We start from the raw sequence: 19,634 nt of genomic DNA, 5'->3' as shown, positions 1-19,634 counted from the left end.
TCTGATTTCGTCCCAAAATTTGAAAGGTTTACTCTGCCTGAATCCCACTATAAATCGACTTAGAACGTATCTCAGATTTAAAAAAATAAATAAAAAAAATGGTGAAATCTCAATGTGTGGCTGATACATCTACGCATCAACATCTCTTTTGGTACATGTACACTACCAAGCATGTACTCTGGGATGTCAGCGAACATGGGGAGAGTTTCTACGACGGTGTCTGGATACCTTTGACCCTGAGGCGTCCGGGGCTTGTTGTAGTAGGAGCTGCTGCGGTGGCCCGGGTAGCCGTTGGGTGGCGCGTGCTCGTAGTAATGATGGTGTCCTCCGTTGGGCAGGCTGGACACGTTGGCGTTGTTCAGGTTGATGTTGGTGGACTTGGGGGACTTGCCGTAGGAGTTGTGGTGGCGGTGGTGGTGGTGGTGGTGATGGTGGTGATGGTGGTTGGCGTGGGACATGGCGTTGGCCCGCGACAGCCGCCCCACCGGCTGCTCCATGTGAGCGTAGTGGGGTGGCGGCTGCACCTGCAGAGGGCGCTGCGTGGCGTTGGTCTGGTGGCCGTTGGATCGGCGGTGACCCCCGTTCATGAGGTGGTTACCGAAGAGTCCGCCGTTACGCTGTTTGAGGGGGGAAAGGAAGCATTGCAAGTGAACCCACCTACCGGGGCTTTGGACTGATCACAGAGCAGCAGAACACAGCTGTGCTATTGATGTTAAGTCTCACTGCTTTAACTGTATGAGCAAAAATAAGTTCAGAAGCTGACTTCATGGAACATGGCAGAGCAAAATGAATGTGTTTTTGTTGTTTGTTGGTACTGAAATGGGGAGAAAACAAAAAAAAGATAAATGAATCAGAAAAAGCTACTGTGTTTAATAATAGACTAAGTAATATTTAGAGGTCAAAAACAGTAAATGTTTTCCTTTAGATAAAACACACTGTATGTGGATTTATCATCAAACATGGTTCCCGTCATGTAAAATCAAATCCGTTTACCCTATAAATTTCCTCGTCTTCCTCTGGAATAAAGTCTACTAGCTCGTCATCCTGCAGGTCGCATGATATCGCTCGGCGAATTTCGGGCCCAATATCATGCAGAGTGCGAAGGCCAGCCTGTAATCATGACAATAAGAGGGCTAAATGCTACTGCGGGGAACTCTTCATCTCGCAGCTCACAGAAGAAGAACCACCACCACCACCATACATACATACATACCGTGCATACACACACCTGCGCTGGAGTACGTGACACCTGACATTTAACCGGACGGACTGTGTGAAATGGGAACACGCAAGACGGACAAATGCATCCTGCTGTGTGAGGGAACACGGCTGCAAATGTGCAGCCAGCTGCGCCTCGTATGCCTGAGTGAGTTGCCGAGAAGAACCGCCTTTTTTCTCCTTTCCGTCGTATGGTCGACTCAACCAAAATGAAAAAACAACCGCGCGCTGAAATGTCAGCAGAAAGGAACCAGAAGGTGGTCATGTTCACTGGCGACTGACGAAGATATATGGAGCCATATATCCTGCTCATAACGGTAACAGAACGGCAACGGGATTTGAATGCGTGAGTTGATGCGTGAGTTTTGACACAAAAGTGGGGGGAAGAGGAGGAAACACATGACGTGATGGTCGTAGACGATGACGCACACTTAACATCAAGGTTTTGTTTTTGTTTTAAAGACACAACAGAGACAGACATCGAAAAAAAACACGCAAGTCACAGATTCACACGCGGGAAAAAAAAACACCAAGATCACGAACGTCCTGCTGGATCACAAACCGTAACATTAGCACACGCAACGACACTGCAATGAGATACACAATGGCACGTTTTTTTTTGTTTTTTTTTTACGCCGCACACAATGCAAAGATAAGACCCCAAAACGTTTCCCACAGCATGTCCACGCAAGCACGCTCGCCTCTCAAGACACGACGGCGTCGAGGCCTCGGCCCGACTCACCTGCAGGGCGATGGCTGTGTTGTTCTGCGAGGGGTGGGCACCCACCAGGCCTTCCTCTTTACGTTTCTTGAATTTCCTAAAGTAGTCCTGTATCAGGAAGGTGGCATAGAACTTCCCCACGGTTACCTCATCATCTGAGTGAACAGACCACACAAATGCTTCCTGTGTCAGCAGGCCACGACACAGCAAGTCGCTCCCGGTGTGCGCGAGGAGAGGCTTCTTCTGCTCCCCCCGCAACACCCGTTAAAAACAATAAAAAAAAAAAATATACAAAAGAAAGTGGGTCCATCGCCACAGGCTTTCGATTTAAATCCGGATTATATACATCCATTTCTATGGTGTATATACTGTACCTCAGCGTGCACCGCCTGAGATCCTTTTGCTGTGTCGCCAAGAGAACAAACAGTGAAACGCTGGTTGCGGCGTCTTTATGTTGTTGGTGCCCTGCACTCATTTAGACTTTTGCAGCAGTCTAGTTATTGCAATAACAAATAAGGGAAGAACAACCGTGACAGGAGCAACTCTGTCCGTCCGCTCCTCCTTAACCGCGCAGAGCCAATGACGAGGACAGAACGAGCAGATTTCAGACCACAAGTAGACAGACAGTATGGTTCACATACAGACTGCAGGGGAAGCTTTTGAAAAATTGTGATTTGTTTTTCTGTTTGATCATGTAACATTCAGTTGATTTGATTTTCTTGCAGTGCAGCATATTGACGAAGTAAATCGTTATTTTTAGTGTAAATGTCAAAAGGGTCATCCACATCAAGAAAGACAACTAATGACTTACTACCTAAATATGTACATATATGTACATACATACATATATATGTATATATATGTATATATACATATATATATACATATATATATATATATATATATAGGGGCAGAGAGCTGCACAACGCAGGCTTTGATCATTTAATGCATTCATTGATGAGTGCGTTAAATTCACATTGATCAGTTTTTTGTACAGAGAAAGAAAATAGAGGCGAATTGACAGCATCTTTCTATTGATATATGTAGTCAAACACTGGTAGGTTTTTATTATAGAATGAGCAACAGATTTGCTGGATGTTCTGTCTTTTAAATGGGGCAATTTAATCGTGATTGGCTGCTTTGTCAAACTCTATCACCTGTGACCTCCACCGGCTACTGCATTTTAAACAATCTTTCAAACCACAAATTTTCGTTTGTCTTCATGGTGTGGATTAGCCCTTCAACACAAAGCATACAGGCCTACAATGCGCACCGCAGATGCAAAAATGTTTTCTTGTAGTTTGTTCTCATTTATGGCTACTTTGTTAAATGAAAGCCAAAGGAAAAAAAATGTAACAGACAATGTCATAAACTGGATTTATCTTCAGTTGTTTTAGGGGTCTGAAAATGTGTGTGAGAATCATTCTGAAGCAGAGGTCTGAGTCACTTTGAGCAAGTACGCTGGGGACAGAGATCGGAGACAGAGGCAACGCTAGTTCCATGCCACCACCCTAAAACAGAACTGCTTCAGAATATTCTGAAGTGCCTCAGAGTGTTTGGGATACAGAGATATAAAACATGTGAGTAAAATAAGCCGTGGAAGCTCAAGCAGTGAGAGAAGGACAGAGATTAAAGCAACAGAGAAAATGAGGACCAGATAAAGAAGAAAGAGAGAGAGAGAGAGAGAGAGAGAGAGAGAGAGGCAGGGGAGTAGAAGAGAGAGAGAGAGAGAGAGAGAGAGAGAGAGAGAGAGAGAGAGAGAGAGATTGAGCATGCTTTTGCACAGTGACTCTGATACGGCCATGCAGAGTTCAGCAGACAGTCAGTGGCCTCCATCAGCATCCGGGGCAGAGAGGAGGAGACTCAAAGTTGAATATGAGACACACTGCTAGAGGGGACGACGAGGAGAAGGTGAGCACAGCAGAAACACCACAATAAAGAATTTAGCATGAGAAAATATCTGTTCTTAAAAAAAGAAGCAGCTGTTATTAAAAAAAAAAAAAAAAAAAAAAGCTGTTTGGAGCCTCGACACACAAGTTGCGCGTCATTGCTTGAGCTGCTCAGCTGGGGTTTGATTTGGCAGGACTGTAAGAGGCAAACTGAAAAAGCGTGCAATATTTCCAAAACACTCCACTAACCACCAGCAGGGGGCACCACTTGATCCAGCAGCTTCATGCTCGTCCTCTTCCAGATTTTCTTGATGACGGCTCGCAGCTCCTCGTTCGCCTGCTCCAGATTACCTGCGGCACGGGGGAGGCGCGTGTCACTCAGAGGTCGCCGACCTCCACGTCCACGCGCTGCCGCACGTTCACAGGGAGCGTTCGGCGAACGCATCAGGAGGGAGAGAGGCGGGAGTGCGACGCGCGTACCTTCCGTTTTGATCTTGAGGGCTGTGCGCACCAGAGCGAACAAGGTGGCGTTGAACATGACGGTGCCATCGCTGTTGAGAGGCATGTTCATAGCGACCAGCCTCTGGAGGAAGAGACCGACAACAAGCCTTTAACATGGTAGAACCCAGCAGCAGCAATCAGTCTACTGCATCTGTCTGTGTTCCTGTAACGCCCAGTGGCTAACATTTAGCGCCAACTAGTGGTTGAGGCGTGTCGAAAACAAAGTGCCTGTACTTTTTGCAGCGTAAAAATGTTGTCATTTTAGGCTCGGCAGTAAATCTCTCATCTCCGAAAGTTCAACTTTTGGTCAAAATATGTTTATATTTTAGATTAGTTCATTATTCAATTACAAGAGACCCACGCAAAAAAAAAAATTGTACTCTTAAAAAAACAACTCATGCAATAGCTATTTCTTTTTAGTGACTAAATAGTTAAATGGACCAGTACTCAATATATAAAAGAGCATTTTAAATGTTAAATACTGGCCCTTTCAATACTTGAATTAGTGTGGGACAGACCTTGCAAGCAACTCTATGAGGACAGAGTTTTCCAAAACCAAGAGGAGGCTGGATACGTCGAAGGAGTGTCACAACGTCCAGATGTTTAATTCTGCCTCTGTGTGAACAAAGTGGACAAAGATATTAATCAATGCAGCTTTTAATAAATTGGGATTGGGAAAAGATGAACGCAAAATAATTTGTGGTTTTGCAGCAGTGAAACGCGTACTTGGCCTCTGGGTCGTACTCCGACCAGATTCTCTTGAACTCGTCAAGGTGGTGTGGGCCGAGAATCGACCAATCACGTGTGAGATAGTCAAAGTTGTCCATGATGACGGCCACAAACAGGTTAATAATCTGGAGAGGAACAGGGGACAAAAAATAATAACTACAAGTATTTTTCTTTGCGTCTCAAGAGTTTTGCAAGTGGTCGGCTGCATCAAGTGTCAAACTAGATCAAACAGTGGTATGTAAAACACTCTTCAACAGTAAATATATAAATCACAAGACAATGCAGGCAGGTGTTCACCTTTGGAAAACAAAATATGGAATATATATTATCTATAATACTAATTATTGCAGATTGGCACAGTTGCAATATGAAATTTGTAATTATGTGATGTGCTTTAGGAACAATCTGAACAAAGCTGAACAGGAAATTGTTGCTCAATGGTGCACAGTTTCATTTGGGATTTATTCTTTTCTATTTATTTTTCCTGTATTTGTATTTTAAATGAATTGTGCACTCAAGCCGCAGTAAGTTAACTAAAGACAAATTGATCACTCAAGTGATGACTTTTGTGAACTAAAACTTTTTTTTTTATTATTCATATTCTGGTTATTCAGAAGTAGTTTGACGACATTAACTAGCTGCAGGGTAAATAATAAAAAAAATTAAAAAAGCCAAGATAATTGTGTGTACCAGGAAGGCGCAGAGCATGTAGAAAGAGATAAAATAAATGATGGCAAATCCGCTGCCACACGTCATCTCCTCCCCGGGGTTGTAGTCTGACTCGGGGTCGCACAGTTTGCCTGGCATGCAGGCCAACATGATCTCCTGCCACGCCTCTCCAGTGGCACATCTGGTGGTTTCACACAGACATACGACTCACTGTGCATGTTAAGCACACACACACAAATACACAACCCACAAAGAGGCCCTGAAGAGAACACACCTGAAGAGAAGCAGCACAGCCTGAGGGAAGGTCTGGAAGTTGTTGTTTCTGTTGATATGTGTGCCGTCCACCATGGCCACCTTTCCGAACACCTGAGACAAAAAAAAAACATTTGCTCCGGTAAAATTCAAGTGCAGCAGCGCTCAAAGCTGGGCGTGACATCACGAGAAAAAAAAAAAAAGATCCACAATTTGGATACAGACCTGCATGCCGATGACAGCGTAGATGAAGAAGAGCATGGCTATCAGAAGAGCGACGTAGGGCAGAGCCTGCGAGCAAACGACAGCGGAGAAAGCCGGTGAGAACCACTCGCTTCCATCTAATTTTTCTTTTAGCTCTTTGTTAATATATTTATTGGTACGAAAGAGGATTACTGCCACAAGAAGAGAAAAACATTTAAAAACTTTTTTTTTAAGTTTCCAATTCGAGAATAAATTTAAAATTTTGGGAATAAAGTTGATGTAAAAAAAGACGAAATTCCGTGAATAAAATCAAAATTTTGCAATTAATGTCAACGTGAAGTAAGTTAAAATGTGGAGAATAAAGTCGAAAGGCTCTGTCTCTGTAGTTCACTGGGTTAATCCACCATCTAAACACTCTACTCGCCAATTTCCACTTTATTTGCGTCGAAATTATTCATGAATCTTCCACTTTATTTCACAAAATATAGTCTTTTCTTACGTCGACTTTATTCACAAAATTTCGGCTTTTTTACGTCAACTTTATTCACGAAATGTCAACTTGTAACTCAAAAAGAAAACTTGAATTCCTTAAATTTTTTTTCTCTTTTGGTGGCACTAATCCTCTTTCATATATTTGTGTAAAGGGGCTGATAATATAAGATCATTCTTCTTTCTGCTCCCTTTCATTAAGGAGTTGGGAATGTTTGTGTTAGTGTCTAATTGTTTTGTTTTACCTGAACAAAAGAAATACAAATTTAAATAAATTAAAATATATATATATGTATATTTTTTCTCCAAAGTTGGACACGAAACTGCTCCTCCTCCTCCCCCCCGATCCCCACTCTACCTGAAATGATTTGATGAAGGTCCACAGCAGGGTGCGGATGCCCTCCCCTCTGCTGAGCAGCTTGACCAGCCGCATGACCCGGAACAGGCGGAAGAAGGTGATGGAGATGCGGGCGCTGTCCTCCGTGTTCTGCGGGATTCAAGCATTCCAGAGTCAGAGGAGACGGCGAAGACGGAGAGTCACGGGCGAAGCCGTGGACACAGAGCGCCGCCTGGCTGTGCTTCACAGGATGATGAAGGTCTGGTCTTAGACCCTGAAGCGAGATACATATGGGCTGAGAGACAAACACTGCGTATTCAAACGCTGCTACAGGACGTTTGGATGTTTTGGATTTTTCTGTTTTCACGGTGCACAAAAGGCAGATTTTTTTTTTTCTTCCAATTTTCTGGCCGTAATCTGATCTAATGCGAAAAAAAAAAATAAGCAGCATCTCAACAGCAGTGCAGCCGCAGCTGATATGTCTCCCTGATTCTGTCCAAGCACTTTCAGGGAGCCCTGCCACTTTACACTCCTATAGGGGGGAAGGAAGCAAGGAGGCGAGCATGCTGGAGAAAAACCCTTGCCATACTTGACAGGACACGTCCGCACAAGCATGGCACCCTCAGTCCAGAGTCACTGCATGCGGAGTCACAGTGGGGTCGACCCGACAAAAAAAAGAAATAAAAAAAAAAAGGCGGGTCAACCGGGAGGTTCTCAGGTCAGAGCGCGGGTGACCCGATCCCAGGGGCGGGGGAGGGGTCTTTCCATGGGTCGCAGCACCACCACACGTGAGAGATGGGTGGCAGAGACCATGTAGCCGTGTCAACAGAGCAAACGTGAGGAGCGTCCCTCGCCCCTCCCACCCAGCGGGACACACAGCGTCACGTTTGAGCGACACATTCTTCTTTAGAAGGAACTCCAAAACACTCGGGAAAAATGTAGAGCTTATCTATTTCGTTTTAAAGAATATCTATATATTTCTAGATGTGATGAATCAAGGAAACAAGGAGAAGTATAAGGATGAAAAACTGGTTAATGGGGACGGAAACAAAGAGGGGGGATAAGGGCAAAGAGGATCACTGGAGGTAACATGAACAACATCAACTCAACAAAAAAGTAAAGGAGGAAATGCATTTCTAATTATGGTGTCGTCCTAACGGCTTACCCCCAATTCATCCACCTGAGGAGTCTCCGTTGGCTTTAAAATCAAAGACCTGTGTTAATTACTTGAGCAGAGGCCACACACACACACACACACACATATACACACACACGCCCAACATGATAACAGAACATTTCTAGTCCCAGTCAAGACGCAGACGGAACAAAGTCACTACTCTTGTCGCTGACAGGACACAACCACCTCATTTTTTCCCCCCCTGTGACGCGGACACACACACAGCAGAAAAATAACAAAACACAAAACAAAAACATTTTACGACTCTCACACAACAGTTTTTATTTACGCCTTATCATTCATTACGCAGGACGGTGACGGGTCGCACTGACAAAACAACATTGTTACTCGGTAACACTGAGGACTGGCACACAACTTTATCACCCCCGCAGGTTGTGATGGTCACTAGTACAGTAGGTGACCACATGGACTGTATGGCTGACATGTCTGCGCTTCGATAATGCTCATGGCGAGATAATGTGATGGAATTCATGTGGTGATAAAAAAAAAAAAAAAAAGCGCCTGCTGCTCCTGCAAGAGCCTCGACTCAGGCTTCAGATTCTGGCGTGTGTACGCATCAGCATATGAGTATCATACGTTGAGTGCAGCATTAACAGCACCTGCCACAGCACTGCATGATGACAGTGTTCCTCTTTTTGTTTAAATAAAGATTAGATAACTTTGTTTTTGCCTTGCTACAGCTTAAATAAAGGAACTATTGAGAGGAATAAAAATAGTAATAAAATAACCTGATAGCCCTTCGCACTGAATCATTGACCACTGACTATTTGCAACATTTGCACATGGAGGAAAGATCAGTCACAGAGGTGGTGGTTTAACAGGGTCTGTGTCACATAAGAGCCTCCCTGTGGCATACACTCAACCGTCACATCAGAACGAAGAGGTCTTCCACACAGAAGTGGCTTCTTGCAAATCCAAACGCGCGCTGCCTGATTGTCATGAGGTGCAGAATGAGCAAAAATGATGGAGAAAAAAAAATGTACAAATCAGCTTGAGGAGGTTCTTTAGGTAATCCTGGCCACAGCCTCAATGGATCATGCGTTTCGCGACTGAGGCGGGGGGAGGGGGGCACTGCACGCACACGCAAGACACTGGGTAATGATGAGGAGCCATCAGCCACTCATAGCAGCCACTCATGCATGCCCTGCGAACGACAGCCCAAATGCTGCCAGCGGGGGGCGCTCTCAAAATCTTGGGTGCAGAAAGAGGTGAGGAGGGATCGAGGAAGGCAGGAGACGAGACGCAACGCAATGCAACGCAACGCAACGCAACGCAACGCACACTGGGGGAGAAAGTGAAGCTTGAAGGGTTTCGGTCTAAGGAGAGGAGAGGCAGAGAGGCTGGAGGAGGGAGGGAGGGAGAAAAGAAAGAGCAGAAAGTCGCTGTTTCATGCACCTGGCTGGAGACTACACACCTGCGCTACACATGAGCTCCACTCTGAGCTTTAAGAGCTCACTACGGGAAGACAGAACAAAACACAGAGACAATCACTCACAGAGACACAAACACAAGATCATCAAAGAACCTCACACTCGGCCGCAGTGAGCCACCAGCGGTGAATGTGTATATGTGCAAGCAGCGGCTTTTTTTTTTTATCTGCCCTGCTGACAGACTCTTACCTGATCGTGGTAGAGCTGTAGCCTGATTTACATCTAATTGAGGCCTAATTCAAGCGATCGGGCAGAAGGAAGTGTCTATGTCCTATCACTACCTCAAAGGAACACTATGTAATTTCTCCCACTGGAAAATAACTTTCCCATCATTATTCATATTGTTCATTCATTGACTTGCAGTGGGGTGAATGGCACCCCTAGCTGCCACTCACAGCGCACCTGTCCTGACTGATATAGAAACGCACATCTATGGTTGCCTGCCCAGCACCGTCTTGAGAGGACACGCCCTACTTTACTGCAGAATGAGGAGGTTGGTGCCGTGTCTGTCTGATCCCTTGACCGGCAACTCTCTTCTCTCGTTCTCATCTCCTCTGATGACAACATCTTTATAGGCCTTTTTTGGCTCCTTTGCCATTGAAATACATAGAGAGTGGAGACAACAAGCTAACTGCCAGCTAAGGAAAGATGTCATTACGTAAGTACAAGTGGAACAACGAGGCCACTGTATCAACGTCAGGGTTATCGTCTCCCAATCTAAAATATATAATAAATAAATAAATAAATAAATAAAGTTCAAAAATAATAATTTTAATGGAGAAAAACTAATTGCGATTCTTTACTAGATCCATATAAAAAGCCAACAACACCAAGTACAGAGTGACATCTCGTCCAAAAAGAAAATCTCAAGTATCTGCATTTTGTTCATTTGAACAAATTCAGCAATCCTAAAAAGGAAGTGCACTTCCAAAGTCTGAGCTTCAGGGCCATTCTGTCCAGAGGAGAAGACGAGATGGTGCAGAACAGTGATAGAAAAAGGACAAAGTTCACAAGCCTAAAAATGGCGGGTTGGGGTTGAAGCAAACATACAAGCAAACAAACACTGACCGGAGGAGAATGGAGCGGGTGCCCAAGCGCCATCTGTGCCAGGCGGGACATGGAGAGGATGTTAGGGGTGGGGTGGGGGGGGTTGAGGTATACATGACTAACACTTCCCAGCATGCATTGTGAGAGGTCAGGTTGGGAACTTATCAAACACATGGCCAATGACGTCAACAGCAAGCAGTAACTCAAGATCCAAACCCTTCATTAAGATCAGCACGTGTCAAAGAGCCAACGAGTGAAGTCTGATCTTGTCGGTTTGTGGACACAAACAGCCACATGCGAAGCAACACCAGAAATCAAGGCAACAAACTGTGGAATATTCCTCACAAGAACCGCTAGAAGAAGGCACTTGTGATATTAGCACCACATCCCCGTCATTCATAACACACGCGCACACACACATACACACCCACCCACACACACCGCACATGTAAAACACACATGCATCACAATAAGAACCATCGCCGTCATGTCTTAAACAAAAGCACTTTTTTTGTTTTTTACACACTCATGCAGACACACATTTCAGCGCCGAGACGCTGAGGACATGGACAGGAGAAACAGCACTGCAGCTCAGAAATGAGAGCACTCGAGAGGAGGCAGGTGAAGCAGCGAGGCCACGCGTCTCCAACAAGCACCGTCACCAAAACCACCGCCGACACTTCAAACTCTAATCCTAGACTGCCGTCTGTTTAAATCCTCGCACTGCAATTCTGCTAACACTTCCCATTATTGTTCATTTAAAACTCAACACATGGCAAAAAAACAGGCTTTCTTTTAGGTCTTTCTCTTAAATTATTGCATCACCTTTATGAATTGTGGCTTATGATCTTTTTAAGGAGCTTTTCACTATTTTTTAGGGCTGTTTGCTCTAAATAACAGAAAACTAAATTTCATTCTAACTTTCATTGCAGACAAATTTAGCAGCAAATATATTTACTGTGGGGTCTCAAAGATAAAGTTGTTGTCAACAAAGGTTACACACAGAAAACATTTTTTGTTTGATGTCATACTTGCCTCTACAAGTTTCTATAAAACAAAACAAAACCAAAAAAAAAATGGACAAGAGCAAGAATTAGACACCCGGACCAGAAAACATCCTATTCTGTACCGAATGGCGGCATCAGATCAGGAAAAGTCAGAAACTCCAGAATATAAAACATATTAGCAGCGCGACATTCGAAACATTGCAATAGGCATATCGTTCAGGGGAAAAAAAAAAAAAAAAAAGAAAACCTGGAAAAATCAGCACTGCAATGGACAGTTGGCGCATGGACAACAACAATAAAACAATAAGCAAGGACACACACTGTGTGATTAGCAGCTGGTATTTGTGGATGGAGCACTGATAACATAGAGACAAACACTGTCAAACTGAAGCTTTGCAGAATAAGCTAATGACACATGGGAATGCCAATAAACAGTATTAGCATCCTAAATGAGAGCTTAGCCAACAATGTCTCTAAAGTGGAGGCTCCGACTGTACGGAGGACAGGCCAGATAGAGACAGACGGAGACCTGAAGCTCAGTATCAGCAAGAGTTAAACCGGCTTGTGACACAAAACACTGATTCAATGTGATTGATTAGTATCGACAAGTTAGCATCTGACAAACAACGAGAATGGCGACAATCTCTTCTTCTGTTGACTTCACAGAGAATATTGTGATGTCCAGTGATGCTGACCTTTGACCCCTTTGTCACTCTATCTATCTATCTATCTATCTATCTATCTATCTATCTATCTATCTATCTATGAGGTATTTACTAATTTACTTTGCTTGGGCATCGTGATTGTATAATTCTATGTGTACAAGAAATTCAAACCATCCTCTCACTGTTGGCTCTCAGCTCTTACCAGCAGGCATTTTAAATGCATTCACTTTCTCTCTGCATATGGTTCTGTTCAGCTGATGCCATGTGGCTTTCCTGTAAGGCTTCAGTTTAACTTGGGAACCAGAAGAAGAGGCGTACTTACATTAACTTCAGTGATAGCGATATCAACGACGCTACCGACAACAATTAAGGCATCGAATGTGTTCCAAGCATCAGCGAAATAGTGCTGTTAATGCGTGGCGTGGCAGGGTCGAGATTGGAGTGAGTGACACAGGAGGAGTTGCGGGTTAGGAGGAGATGAGTTAGAGGATTTTCAATGAGAGTACGGGAGAAGGGGGAGGGCAAGAGGAGGGAGAGAAAGAGAGAAAAGAAGAAAAAGCATTAAGAGTGATTAAATAGAGAAGTAGAAAAGCGAGCTGCTGCAATGGAAACCTTGCCACGTGAGCTGAAGGTGGCGCTAACAGAGCGGAGTGGGGCGGCGAGGGGGATGGGAGAGGTCAGAGAGCAGCGGGACTGGTGGCAGCTGAGCTTACTTACATCGATCTCACTGAGAACAATGTCTACTATGCTGCCAATCACAACCAGGGCGTCGAACACATTCCAGGCGTCCCCGAAATAGCCCTGGGTGAGGGGCAGCGAGTGGTGGGCAAGTCAGATAGGAAGACAAAATTAATTTTATTCTCACACTGGAAGATACTGCTAGTAGCTCTATATACAATATACTCTATACACTATGCACTATAGAGGTTCTGCTATAGCAGCTAGTCGGGCGGTTGGACATAAACAGCCAGATTTACAGAGGTAGTGGCTGAAGTCTAAATTACTCTTAACGGTGCTATAACATGCAAAACCAGTGAGTCCTAATGCGAAAAAGCAAAAGATGTCAGCACTGCACTCGGCACTCTGAGTCTTACTAGAATCCTGTCCTTCTTGGCGACAAAGAGCTGTTGAGCAGGCAGCAGAGACGGGGTGGTGGTGGTGGTGGTGGTGGTTGGGGGGGGGGGGGCGCAGGAGTGGGGAATAATTTCAAAGAGAGAACATTCACTGACTGGTGGAGCTGCTGCAATAGCCAACCAGCATTACTCTTTAGGGATCATTTCTAAGAACACGACATTGAAGGCGTCAGTTCCTGGCGTTCAACATCAAGTTTTGGGACGTTACTGTGAAATGTGCGAGAGGACGTCGAGGAGGGGGAGGGGATGGCTCACCCTGGGTTTGAAAGCAATGAGCTTCAGAACCATTTCCACAGTGAAGACAGCGGTGAAGACCATGTTGAGGATGTCCATGACGTAATTGAAGAGCGCCGACTGGCCGTAGTGCTGCGACGTTGGGGAGAGGAGAGGGAGAGAGGAGGACCTTAGAGGCACTCAAGCAGAAGGACAAGAAAAGCGGCACATGTTTTTCCGTCGGTGCTCCAGGCTGCACTGTTGCATGTACAGTAGGGATGAGATCTTTTATTTATTTATTTTGAGGGCTCGGCAGGTGTCGGGGTTCTTCGGCGGGTGTCGAGGGGGCGGTCGCGGCAAGCGGGCTCAGCCCCATCAACGCTGCTTGCAGCTTTGATTTTATTTCTAAGTTCATTTAGACGGGACAGTACATATTGATAAACACTGAGTACATAAGTAGTCAATGTAAATATGCCAGACTGAAACTGCTAGATTTCCTTTGAGTCCCCAACAATACAATAATAAACATAAAGAGACATATAAAATACGACAATATATTACAACAATATTATACGAAAACAAAGTTAAAATTAAAATTAAAATCAATTAAAATAAAAGGCCATAAACATTCACACATATTAACTATGCCTACACTATTGCACAAGAACCCGCCATGGAGCAACAACTGCACACACAAGATTGACCCAGACTAAACAATGTGCCTCCAGTCTGTAAGTTGTGCTTTTAAAAGATCTAAAAGTGGGACACTCTGTGATATCAATGGGCAGCTTGTTCCATTCTAAACATCCTTGCATTGACAGCATGCCTTGAGAAAACGTTGTGCATCTAAATTGTACCTCACAGTCCCCTTTTGTGGTCGATCTGCTCCCTATACTGTAATCTGGTTGTTTCTTTTATATACTCTTCCAGGGCCGGTGGATACAGATCTGATGGGGTTGTATTTCTGTTCCTCTGTTTTCTTGTTTGTTTGTTTTTTTTTTGGGGGGGGGGTTGGGTCTGGCGTTAATGTCTCCCAGAAGGTGTGTTCTACCAGCAGATGGTGCAAAGTCAAAAAAAAAAAAAAAACTGAAAAAAAAGCACTGCAGCACTTTCAAAGCAAAACTTGCTGATAAAAGAGATGCTCTCCCGCATCACCCCACTGATAACAGTCTGTGTGATAGCACAGCAGTGAGTGGGATCTCACTCAGGTATGAACATTTTTGCATGGTTATTCTGCTAAACTTGTATTCAGGTTAAAGACATCCTCTTCAATTGCGCCATTTGATATAAACATATACTTTTTTTTCAAAAATAATTTATCATCAAATTCTATCATTGAATAATGGCTATATGGGCTCTTGGAGTCGTATATCTGACGCCCGTATCTCTTTACAGCGACGGGCTCAGCAGCTGAAAAAGATTCTTATTCTTACCTGAACGGCCAGGCAAAGTGTGTTGAGCATGATGAGCACAAACATGATGTACTCAAACCCCGTGGAGTTCACCACATACCAGAACTTGTACTGGTATGGGTTCTTTGGGATGTACCTCCTCAGTGGCCGCGCCTTCAGAGCATATTCCACACATTGACGCTGCGAAAAAACCAAGGCATGTTCACCATTTTCACTGCTTTTGAAGTGCGCTAAAGCGCCCAAGTGGTGCAATATGTCACACACACACACACACACACACACACACACACACACACACACACACACACACGCATATACACACACACACACACACACGCATATACACACACAGACCTGGTTCTTGTCCAGTTCACAGTTTTTGTACTCCTTCTCTCCTTGTTCCTGAAACGTGACGATGACAAAACCTACAAAGATGTTCATCATGAAGAAGGCGATGATGATGATGTAGATGATGAAGAAGATGGAGATCTCCACACGGTAGTTGTAGATGGGACCCAGGTTCTCCCTGTTGGAGTCAATGGCCTTGTACAGCAACCTGAGCAGAGGAACCGAGACACATGATCAGCTTTCTCAAAGTGTCCTTTTTTCTTTTACTTGTCCAATTTAAAATTAACTTGCATTCGCCTGGTGTGACTTTGACAATACTGTTCTCCAGACATGAACCCTCGACTGAGTGAGGAACCATGTATGGTCATTTCTATACACTCACAATAATATGATAAATATTACACAGTGCTGGTCAACTGTGGCGTTTTAGTCAGACTCTATTTCTGGGTTCCATGCAGTGACTTGTTAAAGTAATTTTACATGCTTATCATATATGGGCTATTTTAACAACAAATTCCCTATGGCTAATGTGATTCCATTTGATTTAAAATAATGATAATAATAATAATAATAATAATAATAATAATAATAATAATAATAATAATAATAATAATAATACAAATTTTCTATAATTCAATGAATATTCTCTAATTTTGGAATTTTTTTAGGAAAGAAATAAATCATAGGTGTGTGATTGACTGTAATGCTCAAGTCATTTGATCCTAATTTAACAGAAAACTGAATAATAAAAAAAAAATGAAATAATTACTGCATTTAAGACACATAAAACAAAGGTTCTCAGTGCTTTGCCCTCAGTGTTTAACTGGCAGCTAATAGAAGAATAATTACAGTGGGATGAAACTTGGCACCTTTTCTAAAACAATGAAATTTGGCTATAAATATATATACGCTTTAAAAAAAAACCCAGAAAACTCACGATGGCCAGCCTTCAAAAGTGGACACGGTGAACAGAGCCATCATGGCCATGAGGACGTTGTCGAAGTTGAAGTCGCTATTGTGCCACACTCGCTTGTGGATGGTTGGCTGGTTCACATCGCCATCCTTGTACAGGATGTAGGTCCCCCTGTGGGAAGACGACACGGTGCCGTGAGAACAGGACTGACGCTTGGTCTGTCCCTGACAATGGAAGGCAGGGAGACAGAGGGGTGAAACTGACTTGCACTCCTCTGGGCTGGACTTGGCTTCGTCTGTGCAGCGGTAGAACTTTCCCTGTGGAGCAAAATAAAAAAAAAATCAACTGTTTCTTCATTTAACGGCCGACAGTGTTTCCACACTCAAGCTTCACCGACAGCCTTGCACTGCCAACCTTAAAGAGCTGCACCCCGATGCAGGCGAACATGAACTGCAGCAGGGTGGTGACGATCATGATGTTGCCGATAGTTCTGATGGCCACAAACACACACTGCACCACATGCTGCAAGACACAGAGAGACACACGGCCATTGTTAAACCAGCAGGCACTTCAAGTGTCGACTTTAAAGCAACTTGGCTTCTTTCTCGGTTGCCTCAACACTTTTCACCATTATCCAAAAGACTTCCGACAAAAGGTGAAGCGTCTTCGAGCAACCGAGAAGGACATCCAGTCCCCGAAAGACTGATAATGAAACCCACTCCAGGAGGATACTGTAATTCACTTTGGTCAGCAGTCAGCGAGCTTGTCACTCATTGGGGCATTAAAAAGGAACACAGGGCGCTCAGTGCCGAGCAGCTGGTGGCAAAAATCACAAGATTTCATTCAAATGAAGCTGGAATAGAACTGAGCGGGACAACATATTAATGTGGCATTGTCTGAAAAGGTATCATGTTAGTGATAGTAACAACAACATTTATGATATAAGATGAGTTTCCTCATATTTGTGTAGCCCTTGTTGTGATATCCATCTAACTTACAACTCCCCGCCAAACATAATCACACCAGCAGCAGCACATCCAGAGTTCATCAGTTTGAAATGCCGTTTTTATGGAGGCACCTGGAGCACTCATGCACTCTCACTTACTTACTCGCTTTAATGAGCAATTGTTTTAAACCCTTAACATAATATTATCACATACACATCAAATTTACATTAATCATCATTATTGATATTTAAAACTTCATCTTTATCATTTTGAACTCTGATTGTTTTGAGACCAATTATTGCTGCATTTTTCCAAGTTTTTGTTTCTGTTGACCAGAAATCACAGAGTCAGCATATTTTTTAATTAACTAATTTCACAGCTTCACTGCAGACACCTAATCAACCCTAACAAGTGCTGCTTGCTGGCTGAATCAATGCAGAGCTGCACAATTTGGAGCACCCACGTGTTTGAAAATGCAGTGACGGTCAAACGACACAACACTGCAAGGTTGATAGAAAGGACGTTTGGAGGATACACTGTCTTAGCTACACAGAAATTAGCCAGTCGCATCAGCCTGTCACTGCAGGGATGAGGAGACTGGTTTTCAATGTGTGTTTATTCAACACGCTGGCTCTATTTCTTTGGCAGTCATGCTGAGACTCTGTCGCACCTTTAGGCCTTTGGCTCGGTTGATGGCTCTCAGTGGTCGAAGAACACGAAGGACCCTCAAAATTTTCACCACTGAGATGGCCGAAGATCTGAAAGAAGAATCACACAGCCGATTGCTTTCACTGAACATTCTTTTGAACGGCAAATTCGTTCTCTGACTGATTTTTCGGCCACAGTTGGAAGCTGGAGAGCAGTATTTTATTTAACAGGTTAGGCTTGCAGACATACTACAAATCATGGACTGCAATACATTTTTTTTTCATCAACTCAAGAAAATTCAGCCGTTAGTAGCATCCACAGTCAGACACACATTTCTTTTAATGATACTTAAAGCAATCTAAGGCTGCATGCAGACTGCAGGCGAATCTGATTCAAATCAGATTCCTTCTCAAATCTGATTTTTAGGGCCGACTGGATCTTGCGTCGCGTAGAGTGTCGTCACGGACAGTCAAAACCGATCTGTTCAAATGCGATTTGGAAAGACACACCGAAAGTGCTTTCAATCCGTTTTGCAAAAATTGGATTTCATGTGATTTGTGACTGTTCACACTACAAAAGAGCCATCTGGTTTCAATCTGGATTGGCTAAAAATCGGATTGTGGCCGGCAGTCTGAGCGAGACTTAATAAAGGAAAAACCAGTGCAATCAACAGTGGCAGATGCGGCAATACGGAGAAAAAACAAATGTGGAGCTTCCCAAGTTCTCCAGTTTCCAGCTTCTTCTCCACCCCTGCGCGCCACCTTCCGTGAAAAGCTTCACTCTCTCTACTCACTGAATGCCAAAGGAGACCAGAGACACTCCCACCACCAGCAGGTCCAGGAGGTTGAAATAGTTCCTGCAGAACGCTCCTTTATGAAGAAAGGCTCCGTATGTCGTCATCTGTGGAGAGGACGGAGGAAGTCAGAGGACTTCACGGCGGAGGAGAATAAACAAGAAACAAACACTTGAGCACACTCACGCACATCCACTTTCACTCATTTAATGGGACTGAAATCTACATTACAAACATTTTCACATTTTTCTTTCTCGAAAAACACACACGCTCACGTACAAGCACTCTTCACCTCTCGCACACGTCTTCACACTCTTTTGTAGCACTCTGATTCGGGGTGGCGAGCTCAAACCAGTGAGATAGGAGGCTAAATCTACCGCCGCCACCCCCACGGCCCTTATCTACATGAATGTAGTAGTAAGTCATTCATTTCACAATCTACTATGGGATGTAGGCAATAAAACATGCATTTTGTTGCCATGACGTCAGGCATTTTCTTTTTTCTTTTTTCTTTCTCTCCGCACAACCTGCAAGAGCTCTAGTTATAGTGATTGGAAAGTTGAAATGGCCTTACTGTCACATTCATGTGGGCCGTCATCTTAAAGCACATTCTGTTATGTTCTTTAATAGTTCAAACTAAGATGGGAGCAGGTCCCAATTGAAAGTTCGGAGTTTGGCAGGCAGAGAAGAGAAAAACGGATCCAAAAGAACTCTTCATCAAAGAACAAAAGTAAAGGACTCGTTTGTCCGAGTGCATGGAAACGTGGAGCGTCTCAAAAAGATGAGGGTGCTAACTTGGAGCACAGAAGGACTTAGCGTGAAGCTGCGCGACAACGTTTAGCGGACGAGGGTCTCTAGATCCGTCCCCACA

The 19,634-nt window shown here is 44.0% G+C and overlaps 1 protein-coding gene across 9 annotated transcripts in view; it reads right to left on the bottom strand.

Moving 5' to 3' along the window:
• Positions 1-19,634, bottom strand: part of cacna1da (calcium channel, voltage-dependent, L type, alpha 1D subunit, a) — a 63,864-nt gene that overhangs the window by 7,760 nt on the left and 36,470 nt on the right. For 8 of the 9 annotated variants that reach the window (XM_076037071.1, XM_076037069.1, XM_076037072.1 and 5 more), the window contains 20 exons: positions 18,764-18,870; positions 17,993-18,080; positions 16,790-16,897; positions 16,640-16,692; positions 16,400-16,546; positions 15,469-15,670; positions 15,136-15,294; positions 13,745-13,855; positions 12,679-12,762; positions 7,031-7,159; positions 6,205-6,270; positions 6,002-6,093; positions 5,749-5,908; positions 5,056-5,183; positions 4,848-4,944; positions 4,309-4,411; positions 4,078-4,179; positions 1,961-2,094; positions 994-1,110; positions 229-617 (listed from right to left, as the gene is read on the bottom strand). In XM_076037071.1, the coding sequence (XP_075893186.1) occupies positions 229-617; positions 994-1,110; positions 1,961-2,094; positions 4,078-4,179; positions 4,309-4,411; positions 4,848-4,944; positions 5,056-5,183; positions 5,749-5,908; positions 6,002-6,093; positions 6,205-6,270; positions 7,031-7,159; positions 12,679-12,762; positions 13,745-13,855; positions 15,136-15,294; positions 15,469-15,670; positions 16,400-16,546; positions 16,640-16,692; positions 16,790-16,897; positions 17,993-18,080; positions 18,764-18,870 (2,576 nt within the window). The remainder of the gene's footprint in view (positions 1-228; positions 618-993; positions 1,111-1,960; positions 2,095-4,077; positions 4,180-4,308; positions 4,412-4,847; positions 4,945-5,055; positions 5,184-5,748; positions 5,909-6,001; positions 6,094-6,204; positions 6,271-7,030; positions 7,160-12,678; positions 12,763-13,744; positions 13,856-15,135; positions 15,295-15,468; positions 15,671-16,399; positions 16,547-16,639; positions 16,693-16,789; positions 16,898-17,992; positions 18,081-18,763; positions 18,871-19,634) is intronic. The other variant, XM_076037076.1, reaches the window with a different exon arrangement.

This window comes from Nelusetta ayraudi, unplaced genomic scaffold (genome assembly GCF_046127955.1).
Source record: "Nelusetta ayraudi isolate G7.1 ecotype Tasmania unplaced genomic scaffold, CSIRO-AGI_Nayr_v1 ptg000050l, whole genome shotgun sequence".
NCBI classification, from domain to species: Eukaryota; Metazoa; Chordata; class Actinopteri; order Tetraodontiformes; family Monacanthidae; genus Nelusetta; species Nelusetta ayraudi.
The sequence above is the reverse complement of the archived record's forward strand: the minus strand, read 5'-3'. Positions and strand labels throughout refer to the sequence as shown.